This window comes from Triticum dicoccoides, chromosome 6A (assembly GCF_002162155.2).
Source record: "Triticum dicoccoides isolate Atlit2015 ecotype Zavitan chromosome 6A, WEW_v2.0, whole genome shotgun sequence".
Taxonomy (NCBI): Eukaryota; Viridiplantae; Streptophyta; class Magnoliopsida; order Poales; family Poaceae; genus Triticum; species Triticum dicoccoides.
Window position 1 is genome coordinate 632,915,390 of NC_041390.1, and position 13,308 is coordinate 632,928,697.

Sequence of the window (13,308 nt, forward strand, 5' to 3'; positions counted from 1 at the left end):
CGCCTTTTCAGTTTTGTAAAAAGCAAAAGAAAATGATAGAAACTTCATAATTTAAAATCCTTCGAGAGGTAGTTATGTTACTACATCTACTAGTTAGGAAAATTTAAAAACTTAAATTTGGACATGTTTTGCAAAAAATGTAGGGAAAATGTAAAACGGCTATAACTTTTGCATACGATGTCGGAAAAAACGTATAATATATCAAAATGTTCGGAACGAAAATCCGCATCCGATGGAGACCGCCTACGGCCTGTTTGCAAATTTTTAGAATCCTCAAATTCTAAAAGGAAAAAAAGTTATGCTCAAATTTCAGTTTTTTTTGAATTTTTGTTAAATCTGGTCAAACTATGGTCAAACTACTTATTCAAGAAGTATTAGTGTTACTAAATAATTATTCAAGAATATTAGTGTTACTAAATAATTATTTCAGTTTTTTTAAATTTTGGTCAACTATGGTCAAACTGTGGTCAAACTACTTATTCAAGAAATATTAGTGTTACTAAATAATTATTGATTTTTAGAACAATAGTTTCAAACTCAAACAGTGAAATGTGTGACTTCATGCTCAAGCTAAATTCCTGAGGGTTAATAGGATTGCCATCTTACTATTGTCAGGAAAACAACAAGTGCAGACTTGGAAAGGAGGGAGAATAGAACCCGGAAATTAAGCGTGCTCAGGCTATAGATGATTTGGAATGATGAGAGGTGATTAGAGATTAAAGGTTAAATTGAGCAGTGATGAGGGGTGATTAGAGATTAGAGGTTAAAATAATTCAGAAATTTAAAATTCAAAAAAAAATAAAAAAATCATAAAATATCCTTTAGTACCGGTTGGTGTTACCAACCGGGACTAAAGGTGGACCTCCAGGCAACGGCCACGTGAAGGGCCTTTAGTCCCGGTTCCAGTTAGAACCGGGACTAAAGGGGGAGGCTTTAGTACCGACCCTTTAGTCCCGGTTTCAGAACCGGGACTAAAGGCCCTTATGAACCGGGACTAAAGGCCCTTTTCTACTAGTGAATCCGAACTTCCCATAATATAGTCAAATTCATTAAAAAAATCCAAATATATCTGTGTGTGTGATTTTCACATTTCAAATTAATTTCTTTCATATTCTATATGTTGTTTTGGTGGCAAGCAAGGTTGTCAAGGTCATATATTCTGCAATGGATCAAAACTTTGTGGTAAGGTCACAATAGAACAGGTCATGGCATTATAGTGACTTTTTACGAAACATGAAAATCTTTCAGGTAACCAATGGTGTGCCATAGCACATGAAACAAACCAGAAACACCGAAAACATGGATTTTTCACAACATCTCTATAATCATGCTTGGGGTTCACAGAACATGAAAATCTTAACAGGATCCCAAAACGTTGAGCTATAACTCATAAACAAGCGTGGAGCGGTGAAAACAAGGATTTTGACCATGTGTTGTAACAATGCACCTGGGATCGTGAAACATGAAAATGCTCTTGTGTCTGGAGACCCCCAAAATACTAGTGGTAAGTCGAGTTTTGGCTAGGTGGCTCAATCTTCACGAGTTGGAGAAGGGAAGAGGCAAAAATACAAAAAAAAAACATGGAGGTAAACATGAGGACAATGGGATAACTAGCATAGCACCCCTGACATAACACGTAGCCAACAACACACAAAATGCGCACTCGTGATTTCGTTCTTCCACACCCAGGGTTGTACCCAAGAAAACCGGGGGCCCGTGCCAAATCCAAAATTAGGCCCTTGATGTAACCAATGGCAATTACGAAAATAAAATTTTATACTCAAAAGGCGACTCTCAAAACTCAAAATTAGTACGTTATTTAGCACAAAATCTTCAACTTGTTTTTCATTAGCAATCTTCTCCAAAATGTCATTTGATTAAATTCCCGCAAAATAAAAAAGAAATAGAACATAGAAACTAAAAAGGAATGAAAAGAACTTGGGAAGAAGACCATGTGTGGTGGCCGACGGCAATGCGTCTAGTAGTCTGGTTAAATTTCTAGTCGGGCAGCACAGGTAGCAAGCAGCAACGGAATCTGAAGAAAACAGAGTAGACATGAGAAATCGAGAAGAACACATGGAATAAATGGTTGTTGGATTGAGGATGAAGCGTCCCTATACATTCCAACAATTGATTTATTTCGAAAAAACCCGCCCTTTGATGGAGGATGGGATTTGCACTGCTCACTACTCCCTCCGTTCCAAAATAGATGACCCAACTTTGTACTACCTTAATACAAAGTAGAAGTTAGAGAATACAGAGAAATGGAAGGAGAAAGAGTATCGGAAGGAGGAAGGTCTGCATCATGTCTCCGTCAAATGGACTCCTTAAGATGCAGCCAACTTCTTCAGTTAAGGTAGCTGTCTTCGAAGAGATGGTTCTTAAGGCAGTAACTGGTCTGCATCTTGTATTTCATCTTTCCACACTGATGATTAACATGATGGTTCTTCACATACTTAAGAACCATCATGTTAATCATTCTCTTTTGCAGGAGCAGGCGAGCAACTTCTTGGGCGACACAAGGAATCTTAATAAGTTGACAAGAACTTCTTGGGCATCCATCACAACAAGGAGCTCTATTATATTCATTAATAAATAAAATCAAGCTGCCCTATTATATTATATTAATAAACATGAACTACCCAATAAAATCAAGCTACATACACATTTACATCCATCATATATACTTTCTACATACAAAAAAGCAAGGTTCGAATTTCAAACAGAGAGGATGGCGCCAACAAGATGATGGATGTCATGTTCATGGCCGGCGTGCTTGGGCATGGAACGCGCTGGAGAAGTTGGGGATCCTGTCCAGGTGCCGGAGGGCGCGCTCGGCGGTGTGCCGGGTGCGAGGGTCGCCGTTGCGGTACGCCTCCACCAGCGCCGACGCCACCGTCTGGTCCGCCGCCACCTCCTGCGCGATGTCCTCCACCCGCAGGATGCGCTCCACCACCCACACCGCCCGCCGCCGCAGCGCCTCCGTCCGGTTCTCCACCAGGATGTCCACCACCGGCCGCAGCCCGTCGGCATCCCCAAGCACCCCCACGCCCTCCGCAGCCTCCACCCCGTCCCCCACCAGCGTCGCCAGTGCCGCCAGCGCCGCCTCCACCACCTCCGGGTTCAGGTGGTCCAGGCACGCCACCAGCCGCTCCACCGCCTTGCCGCCGGCCCCGCCTTCAGCCAGGCAGAAGCTCTCCCGCAGCGAGCAGAACCCACCGTGCACGCGGCACACCCCCACCGGACGACCTGCAGCCGCACCCGTCGACGATGGCGCCCCGAAGCACGCGCACAGGAAGCTGCTGCCGGAAGGCGCTGGCGGCGGGGGGTCAGGGATGACCGTCAGGTTCCTCGTCTCCAAGGACAGCTTCTCCAGCGCCATCGCCGAGTAGAGCTGCACCGCGTCCTGCCCGTTCACCTGCACCAGCTCCACAAACAAGGGCGCCAGGGCGGCCTCCCGCGCGAACTCCACGTACTCGGGCGCCTCCTGCAGCATGCACGTCAGCCTGTACATCACCTTCACCATGCCCTCCGTCAGCGGCGTCGTGTACCGGTTCCCGCGGATGGCGCCCCGCCGCAGCTCTGCCAGCTTCGTGCTCAGCGTGCCGAACGCTCCCAGCTCGAACAGCTGCCGCGTCAGCTTCGAGTCCCTCTCCGGGAGGTCGCCCAGCAGGCCCACGGCTGCCGCCTGCTCCTCTGTCACGCCGCCACCACCGGCGTCGGATATCACCCGGAGCAAGCTGCTGAGGTGGCCGCCGAGTGCATCCGCGAGCTCGGCGCCCATGTACGGCGACACGTTGCGCAGGAGCTTGAGGGACTCGACGCGGATCTCCCGGTGAGCTGCCTCCAGGAACTGGATCAGGCTGATGGTGGCGCCGGAGCTCTTGATGGCCGACACCACGTCTTGGGCTGTGTCCGGTGAGCTGGTGAGGCCGACCAGGACGTTGAGCAGCTTGCACTCCACGGCAGGGCCGGTGTTGCTGATGAGATGGAGCAGGCTGTGCACCACGTCCTCGGACAGGAGCGTCTGCGTGCCGGCGTCGTCCAGCGGGATGGAGCGGAAGCTGGCCCCGGAGGCGACCAGGTTGGCGAGGATGGTGGCGGAGACCTCCTTGAGCCTCATCGGGAAGTGGCTGCTGGCGCCGACGGAGAAGAGGTCCTTGACCAGCGGTGGCAGGATGCCGGCCTGCAGCAGTATCTTGGCGCTCAGCTCGTTGGATGACATCTCCCTCATCGCCTTGAGCGTCGCCTCCCTCGCCGGCAGGCCGCCGGTCTTGATGATGCTCACCAGAAGAGTTCCAACCTGCTCCGCCACCACCACCTTGACGTCGTTGGCCAACGCGAGCTCGCCGAGGTACTCAACCATGGTAACCTGCACCTCAGGCCCGCCTGCAATTCAAACCAGAAGTTGGAAAATTAAGACCACAAATTAACCTCTGGGAAACATTCTAAACCTTTTGCAGTTCAAAACAGAGGAGCAGACCAGAATTAGCAAAACTATAATAGTACGAACATGGTGAAGCAAAGTGAAGATAATGATGCAAACCTTGAAGCAGTTTGGTGAGGAGAGGCTGCAGCCTGCCATTTTCAGCCATTTGCTTGATGTTGGTGTCATACTTCTCCAGATTTCTGAGTGTCTTCTCTGCTTTCTCCACGGCCATCATGTTCTCCGACTTGCTGCTCCCCATGCCAACCAGCAGGAGTATGGCCCCATAGATGGCACCGATCCTTACGCACACGGGCTCATACTCTGACAGCTCATACAGCAGGGAAACTGCAAGCTCCCTCTCCTGGATATGCTCGTTCGACAGGAATTTTATGATGGTGCGCACCGTGTCGCCTTTCCCCAGCTCTTCCTGCAAAAGAAACCAAACATACATACATACATACATACATATAGTTACTTACTTACTTGAATAGCTAGCATATACACTGGGCCAACTGTGGAAAATCCATCAGGACTTCAGGAAAGAAAAGAAGAACCTTGTTCTGATCATTGTCCTCGACGACGGTGCGGAGGACCTGCAGGGACTTGAGCCGGACCCTCCTGCTGCTGCTCTTGAGCAAGTCGGCGAGCGTGGATATGATGCCCTGGGCGCGCACGAGGTTCTTCTTGGCGCCGCTCCGCTGGCATATCTGCGAGATGTACGCCATGGCACGCAGGGTGTCATCCTCGTCGTCCTCGGGGTGCATGCGGAGCGAGTTGCACGCCTTCTCGAGGTCCTTCTCGTCGTTCCTGGCCCTCCACTCGTCGATCACGTTGCGGAGGGCAATGCTGGGGTTGATGTCGGTGGTGCGGAGCTCACGCTGCGTCAGCGGGCAGGTGGGCCTGCGGCCATTGTCGCGGCACTCGCGAAACCACTTGAGGATGGCCTCACGCTCGAAGGTCTGTCCGGTCTCGATGGTGACAGGATCCTGCATCACCTGCTTGGTGAGCGGGCACATGAAGGCCTCGAACGCCGCCTCCTGGTACCCCTCGGTGGACTGCTCCTCCAGCTCGCCGTCCGAGTTCCGGGCCATCATCTTGCAGTTGCAGCTGTATCCGCACTGCAAGAATTGTGGGATACATATGGTAAGAATGAATTAATACTGGTGTGGATACAGGAACAGCAGCAGAAATAGCAGTGGTGCAGTGAACTAATAGTTTTGGCAATATCTTGGGTATATATATTGTAAGAAATAATTAATACTGACATGAATACAGCAGCAATAGCAATAGTGCACTCAATAAGATTTTTCTGAAGCCGAGATCCTGGGTATATAGACTGTACGGATTCATTAATACAGGCATGGATACAGCAGCAGCAATAGGAGTGCAGTTTGTTGAATTTGAAATTAAGATTGGGGCTGTTGATGGATGGAACATAAATAAACATGATTTAATATCAATAGTGCACTTAGATACAGCAGCATATAAATTAAGATTGGGGCTAAGATTTAATATTGGCATAGATACAGCAGCAGCAGCAGCAGCAGCAGCAGCAATAGCAATGGTCACTGAAACTGAATTCGTTTTGGTAAAGTTGAGTTATCTGTTTTTTTGAACCCAATATTATATACTCTGTTAAAGATGAATGATGAAGCAATTCTAGAAATGGAATGGAATTGAATTGAAGGTCCAACCCAATACTCTATTAGAAATCGAAATCAAAATCAATGGGGAGGGCAACCCAAGCAAGCAAAGGCCCCAAGGCAGGGATGAAGCAGTAATCTTTCTTACTAATTGGTTTGGTGGTTGCGATTGCAGCGTGGGGTGGGAGAAGATGGAGGGGATCAAGTAATAATAAAGTAAAGAGCAAACCTCCTGATAGATAGAGATGAGGTGGATCTGCGCGGCGGCGGCGGCGGCCCTGGCCCTGGCGGGGCGCAGCCGGGCAGCAAGAGGAGAGGAGAGGAGAGTCGGCGGCGGCCCTGGCCCTGGCGGGGCGCAGCCGGGCAGCAAGAGGAGAGGAGAGGAGAGGAGAGTCGGCGGCGCAGGAGGAATCAGCCAGCGGAGGAACAAGGAATGGGGAATGGAGGGCGGCGGCGACGAGGAGGGGAGGGCAGCTGAATCAATCAAAGTCGCAGGCAGGCAGGCAGGGGAAGAAGAAAGAAAGAAGCAGCAGCTGTGCTGTGCTGAGCTGCCTGCCGACGACAAGCCAGCTCGAAAATGAAATGAAAAGAAAGAAAGTTGCTCTTTTTATTTCATATTCAGGCTGCTGCCAAAGTTACTAGTAGTGTACTACTCCAGTAGTATCCGATTGACTGAATCCACACCAGATGCAAACGAAAATGGAAAATGGAAGCCCAAACAAACCCAAAGCAAAGCTGTGCCGAGGTCAACAACAACGACGACTCAAGGCTCAATCAACCAATCAATCCCATAATATAATTAATATAAGAGCGAGTTCGTTTATACTATAATTAATATAATCAATCAATCAATCAACAACAACGAATGGAATGGAATGGAATGGAGAGAGGCAATAAATCAAATCAGTGTCATTATCTTCTTTCTTCTGGATTAAACATCATCAAATGGATGGATGGATGCATGGGACTGACTGACTTGATCCATTCCCACATACCTCTCTCTTGATCCATTCAATCCATTCCAACCCAACTACCACCCTACTACACACACACACACACACACACACACACACACACACACACACACACACAGGACTGGACTCTTTTCACATGGACAGACAGCTTCAAACTTCAAAACCAGCATCACCAATATTCAAACACAAGCAACAATTTCCTTCTCTTCTCAAGCATAATGCCATGTCATGCCAGGTCAGCTAAAGGGAACCATTCTATATATTCTTGTTAGATCATCATGTAGTAAACACAGACACACACACACAAACTTGCTTGAATACAAACAAACCCCTTTTACTAACTACACACACACACACACACACATGGATGAATGAATCCCAGCCAAATAATGTATCTCTGTGAATACATCTCTACACCGTGCGCTCTTCTTCCCTTACTCTCTTACTCAACTCTATCCCCTCCCTCGACTGTCGACGGACGGCGAAACCCCTCGAGGCCTCGACTCGAGGGCGAAACAAACACCCATCATCCATCCATCCATCATAAAAGGAAAAATATATCCTTGCCAACTGTGCATTGAATTTGCACCCATCATTCAATGTTTTGCTACATCAGGGTGGCAAAGCTAAGCTAAACACCGAGTTGGCGAAGAGAGTCGGGGCCCACCAGGTATATCCGTCTTCGGCTGCTCTTGTACCGGAACACCACCACGCCTTTGTAAGCCGCCCGTGGAACACCGTCCTGGAAAATAAGGGCAGAAAAATCAGAACATAAGCCATCGTGTTTTTTTACAGCAAAACTACTAGTCAGGCTGTATGCGTTTCCAAATAAATGTATCCAGCTAAATTGCAAGATTTACGAATTTTTAGATTGAGTTAGCAAGGGACCTTCCATTCTTCAAATATTCCAAACTGACGAGCTATACGCTCGAAGTCGCCCTGGTTATCGTACTGAATCCTTACGTCCACATCCAGATTGTGGGCCTTCAACAGAGCATCGGATCCATGCACAGGTGTGGCGCTAGCCACGTCTTTTCCAAATTTGGTCAAAAACTTGTCCTGATGTCACCAACACAAGTATTAGGCACCATCTTATGGAAACAGCAACTTTCTCTCTGAAGAACAGACTAATAATCCTTACCTCCGTCAGGTAGCTCAGGTCTTCGGAATTCCAGTCAATCTGTGGCCACAAGAGGGGCAGAGGTAAATCTCAGCGACAAACAGCTTATAAAATCTGTACAAAATGAATTATATGGGGAGATTGATTTGCATACATGAGCATCATTTAACTTGATTGGTTTCAAGTATTGATCAAAGAATTGTCCCATGCTTGATCCCTGGAATGGAAGCATAAAAGCCAAAGTGTAAATGCCAGAAATCCAGAACCAATGGCTCAAATATTGTTACGGCGTGCAAAAATGCAGTGATAAATTTGCATTGGTGTAGAGCAGCCAACATACATGCTCGCCAAAGTTGTATGTTCTGCATACTTCTGGCCGAATAAACTGCCGGTCTCTGTGTACCTCCTTTAGCCTCACCCAGTCATCCCAATAAGTAAACTCTTGTCAAGGAAGAAACAGATGATACAAGCTAGTCCAAAAAAAGAGCATATCTGCATATCTAAGAATCAGTAGGCAGCAGTAAGGATATGCTTTGGGCCACTTTGGTGACAGCTCCATCCATGTTGACTTCGTTAGCATCCATCCAAGCCCAGGAAAGAAGTCCGAACGGTAAAGAGCCTCTGCAAAGGGTTATTTAGAAAAATGAGTAACTTTCCCTATTAATGCGGAAATAAAGTTGAACAGAGGCCTGTCAGAATACTAACTTGGGTCATAAACGAACTGCTTTTGCCCATTGTCATTCCAAGATGAAACAGCCATTACCGACCTTCAATACCACAACGACAACAGTTACAATAACGCAGTTAGACACACTTGATATTAATTCACTGTCTTGCCAAAACAGAGTGCAGTTGTAACATACTTGTCAGTGTCAAGTAATTTCGCTGCAGCCTCAAAGTAGTCAAAGAAATCTGGGGCGATCTCCATGTCATCTATTAACCAATAAACCATGAAAATGAGATGATGACATTTGGAAATATCTAAGAACAAGAAGAAGAATCAAAAGAGATCAGACCTTCCAGAATGATTACTCGGCGGAAATCATGCTTAATGAATAGCTCATCCAATGCCCATTTATAGTGATCTGAATCAAGAAACATCATTAGGGCAAGAATGGATCATATCATCTGTCATAAGAAAGCACGCATCAATTGAGGACCACCTACTAGCTATCTTGTAATATGCAACGTTTTCTCCTGGTCTTTCAGTGCGCACAGGCTCAAGATCCACATGCTGCAACACATCAAAGGCAAAAGGAACACTAACAAGTCATTTGTTGGTAGACTGCACTCTTAGAAAAATACTGGAAACGCTATGTAGAGAAGACTGAAACTAAGATGCATCTTCCAAATTCAGTAACCTTCCCCCACCCCTCCCACTTCATTCCACTGTTTCCTTGAGGGTAGCATGTCTACTTGGTATGAGCAGTCATGCATAACATGTATCAGCTATGCTAACAATATTACAAGAGAAACAGAGTTGTTCGATTCTATCAGACAATTAAGAAGCATAAAGCAAGTGTTTCTTTACTCACCTGCATAAATGTTATTTGAGTGTAACTCAAAGCTTTCTTTTTTACTTCCCCATTTGTTCCATCCTGCGATTGGAAGGAGCAATGTAAAAATTTCCTTCCCACACACTTAAAGATACTGAAAACAATAACTGAAATTACTACTATCAGCACCTGTGATATAAACAGTGGAAACTTTGAAGCAACTGCTTTCTGATACCTGAAAGAGTTTACCGTACATCATTTATTTTGTCAGGCAGGAAGGGTGTTTGTACAAACTGAAGCTACATGGATCTAGAAGGAGCAATTAACAGATTAGGAAGTAATAGTCTAAGTTTCCTCAGAGATGCTGTCTGGTAATCAACAGTGCAACTCGATTTCAAAGATAAGTGACACAGGTGTCATCAACTGAGTGGGCTCTTACGGAATTAAACAACACAGTAGACATCAAAATTTTCTTCTTTTGGGAAATGAAGGAATGGAGAAAACAGAGCGTACTTGAGGATAGATTCGACTGTCCTCTGCAAATAGTCTGGTCGATTGCAAGCCATTATGACAACAGCGGCGACAGGAACCTGATGTACAGAAAGAGATGAGGTCGATCCTGTAGAGCAATAAAGGTTAGCAAGATCAGATACATACCACGTCCTTGTTTATTAAGGTCTGTAAACTCCTTTCTGCATCCAAAAGAAATGATAAAAGTAGAGTCAGATTCTTCAAGTTCCGCATACCTTTTATTGCAGTGTCATATTTAAACAATATTCCTAAAGTTGTTTCTACAATTACAAACATGGCCAAGGTCAAAATACTTTCACCTTTACAAGTTTGGAAAATAATACTGTAGTTTGAAATCTGCTATAAAAAACACAGCCAATTCGAAGATGAAATGTGAGAGTATTGTCAAGGTTCAACATGGTTTGGATGGATAAAACAGGTGGCAGTCTACGACCTAATATGCCTGTACCCATGCATTATATGATTGATAAAAGAAGAGGAAGCGTGAGAAAATCAACTAGGATAGCAGAGACACGGCGGAAAGAGCCGTTGTAGATGAAATCAACAAGCAAAGCTAAAATAACAGAGGGTAATGAATGATTCCTTGCATACATTACATACTTACTTTCAAGATCTTGGATTAAAATCTTGAGCTGCACGCGCTCCTCGTCTTGGCGTACCTTCATCTCTGTCGCATCAACAGACAGGCAGGGGTTAACTGATGTCATGAACTGTCCGCAGAAGTGCTAGAGTCAGGTTATCGGCGCGCGTGGTAGCATGGAACACAAGAGGTCTTCCCAAAAATTATGTTGAGAACTAGTGTGTGTTGATAGAGCAAGGAAGACAGACACCTGTAATGCCTATCTATCTATTATGTTGAGAACTACTTGGAGTACATTAACTAATTATATATGTGTTTGGAGCATTTGAACCTTGAGGAAGAAGAGCAGATTTGTGAGAGCAGACTGGAACATGGCTAAGTAAGGTCTAAAAGTAGGTAGGTAGGTAGGTAGGTACCTTCCAGGGCGGCGATTTTCTCCTGCTGGGCGCTGACCTGGTCGATCATGGCGTGCAGCTGGCTCTCGCATTTCTCCTTGAAAAAAAAAAGTGCATTTCTTCTTGAGCCTAGTGTATTGTGTAGGTAGAAAAGAAAAGAAAAGAAGGGAAGAGGGGATCCTCTCTTTTCTTACTGCTTCCGCGAGGCGTCCGGCGTCCATCGCCTGGGAATTAGAAGAAGAAGAAGAAGACTGCGTGGAAAACAGCCGCACCTGAACAAGAGGAAGAAGAAAACAGGATTAATCTGATTTGCAGGTGGAGAAGAGGAAGCAGAGGCCCCGTTCAGGTTCAGATCCCCCACCGGATGGATCTGGTTCCACGGCGGAGCACATCAGAGCAAAGGAAGGGAAGGGGATTCTTACTTGGATGTAGATGAAGGCGACGGCGGCGGCGACGAGGAGGAGGCGGATGTCACAGGGGTTGCGCGCCATCGCCGGCGGCGGCGGCTGAGCAGGGGAAGAAAGACGACTCCTTTTTTCTGCAGAGCAGTCGCGCCCTGTCTGTCTGTCCGTCTGTCCGTCTGACTTGGGAATTGGGATTGGGAGGGAGACTCTGCTTTTCTTTCTTTCTTTCATTCAAGGAAAGGAAAGCAAATCTCAAAAAAAAAAAAGGAAAGCAAAGCAAAGATGAGATTTTTACATTACATACAATGAAAAACAAGGATGGATGAGAGATTCACACTCATCACATGAAGAACCTTCTCTTCTCTTTTCTACTTCGTAATAATACTAGTACTACTCCAAGGCAACCAGTCACCAACAAAACTCCAACCATCCATTCCATGCCACCACTACCAATCTAATCACAATTACATAACCTACCAACCAATACTTAGATAGAAGCATTTTATTTATTTATTTATTTATTCATTTTCACACAAAGACTCGCAACAAACACGTCAAAAAAAAATCACCAAGACCCGACACAATTCTTCATCTTGGCCACACCAAAACTCTCGAATCCCCGCTCCACCTATCTGAAAGACGACATTCAAAATCACCAAAACATGAGCCTGCCACGTGAGTGTGAGGAGGAGCTTGCTAAGGAAACAATTCATTGTTGCCGCTCCAGAAATCGTAAAGGCATGAGTCCAAAGCAAGACAAAGAAATGCACTATCGTGCTACTTAACCAGGGCCACCAGTATGGAGCCCGGATCAAGGCGACACGGAACCAAACATCTTGATCGGCATTTAGGCAATGCCGTCATAAAAGAAGGAGAAGGAGGCCAATTATTTAGCATACCATTACTACTATTAATATTTGAAGCACCTCATTTGTTTTTACATGTGCACAAAGAACACGCCATGCCATGTACAGAGCGCATGAATAATTCAATTCATTAGGGATTACCCAATTTTTATTCATTATTAGATCTACTTACACTAAAGAATGGATATACCCAATATTTTAGATGATCACACGACAATTAAGAACCTTTCATATGTTTTTTTACATTTATTAGGAAACTTCTTAATTGGTACCTTCTTTTATATAGAGCATGGGTTTTTTTTATTTCTATCATTGCTGATTTTATTTTTCATTACTTGGCAATTTCACTTTTTGGATCATGGCAACTTTCCTATGTGTGATCGACAAAAACAAAATATAGATCACGGCATTTTTACTTTTAAGGTCATGACATTTTTTATTTTAATGTCTTGGCATTTTATTATCTTGTGCTTATGTGTTCAACATTTTTAAAATTTATGAATGATTCTTTTTGTACGCTGACGACATGGAATACATTTTTTTTTGTTTTCTATATTTTTTCATGAATTTTGTGTTGTCTTATAGAAAATTTTATTAGTCTTGCTTTTTCATAGTATCTTCGCAATTCTTTGCTTTTTTTCATACTATCTTGCAGTTCTTTGCTTTTTTCATACTAACTTGGCCGTTCTTTGCTTTTTTCATAGTATCTTGGCACTTCTTTGCTATTTTCATACTATCTTGGAAGCTCTTAATTTTTTTTCATACTATGTTGGCCGTTCTTTGCCTTTTTTTCATACTATCTTGGCCATTCTTTGCTTTTTCATACTATCTTGGCCTTCCTTTGCTTTTTTTTCATACTATCTTGGCACT

At 45.0% G+C, this 13,308-nt stretch overlaps 2 protein-coding genes across 4 annotated transcripts; both read right to left on the reverse strand.

Moving 5' to 3' along the window:
* Positions 1-2,761: 2,761 nt before the first annotated feature.
* LOC119318740 (U-box domain-containing protein 24-like) lies at positions 2,762-6,626 on the reverse strand. Its single transcript, XM_037593333.1, has 4 exons — positions 6,302-6,626; positions 4,984-5,547; positions 4,547-4,856; positions 2,762-4,389 (listed from the first exon to the last, which is right to left on the reverse strand). The coding sequence occupies exons 2-4, from the start codon at positions 5,521-5,523 to the stop codon at positions 2,762-2,764; spliced, it is 2,478 nt and encodes an 825-aa protein (XP_037449230.1). The 5' UTR covers positions 5,524-5,547; positions 6,302-6,626.
* A 656-nt stretch (positions 6,627-7,282) lies between these two features.
* Positions 7,283-11,757, reverse strand: LOC119318741 (alpha-1,3-mannosyl-glycoprotein 2-beta-N-acetylglucosaminyltransferase-like). Of its 3 annotated transcripts, XM_037593334.1 has the most exons (18): positions 11,591-11,757; positions 11,363-11,440; positions 11,190-11,265; positions 10,798-10,860; positions 10,320-10,354; positions 10,176-10,252; positions 9,852-9,897; positions 9,702-9,764; positions 9,334-9,400; positions 9,183-9,251; positions 9,030-9,099; positions 8,872-8,933; positions 8,697-8,787; positions 8,507-8,600; positions 8,321-8,383; positions 8,188-8,226; positions 7,935-8,105; positions 7,283-7,788 (listed from the first exon to the last, which is right to left on the reverse strand). In XM_037593334.1, exons 1-18 carry the CDS (start codon positions 11,657-11,659, stop codon positions 7,678-7,680), a joined length of 1,344 nt encoding a protein of 447 aa, XP_037449231.1. In that variant the 5' UTR covers positions 11,660-11,757; the 3' UTR covers positions 7,283-7,677. The 3 variants fall into 3 exon arrangements, with proteins under 3 accessions (XP_037449231.1, XP_037449232.1, XP_037449233.1); XM_037593335.1 differs by lacking the exon at positions 10,320-10,354 and having other exon boundaries at positions 10,176-10,281; XM_037593336.1 differs by lacking the exons at positions 10,320-10,354; positions 10,798-10,860; positions 11,190-11,265; positions 11,363-11,440; positions 11,591-11,757 and adding an exon at positions 10,409-10,484 and having other exon boundaries at positions 10,176-10,281.
* Between the last annotated feature and the right edge of the window lie 1,551 nt (positions 11,758-13,308).

What these genes read in the sequence shown, in the direction of transcription:
- LOC119318740 (XM_037593333.1), bottom strand. Translation starts at nt 5,523, where the DNA reads ATGATGGCCCGGAACTCGGACGGCGAGCTGGAGGAGCAGTCCACCGAG. An exon ending in AGGACAATGATCAGAACAAG is followed by an intron (nt 4,857 to 4,983) that starts GTTCTTCTTTTC and finishes TTTCTTTTGCAG; the next exon opens with GAAGAGCTGGGGAAAGGCGA. An exon ending in CCTCACCAAACTGCTTCAAG is followed by an intron (nt 4,390 to 4,546) that starts GTTTGCATCATT and finishes TTTGAATTGCAG; the next exon opens with GCGGGCCTGAGGTGCAGGTT.
- LOC119318741 (XM_037593334.1), bottom strand. Translation starts at nt 11,659, where the DNA reads ATGGCGCGCAACCCCTGTGACATCCGCCTCCTCCTCGTCGCCGCCGCC. An exon ending in AAATTACTTGACACTGACAA is followed by an intron (nt 8,934 to 9,029) that starts GTATGTTACAAC and finishes GTGGTATTGAAG; the next exon opens with GTCGGTAATGGCTGTTTCAT. An exon ending in TCACCAAAGTGGCCCAAAGC is followed by an intron (nt 8,601 to 8,696) that starts ATATCCTTACTG and finishes ACAAGAGTTTAC; the next exon opens with TTATTGGGATGACTGGGTGA.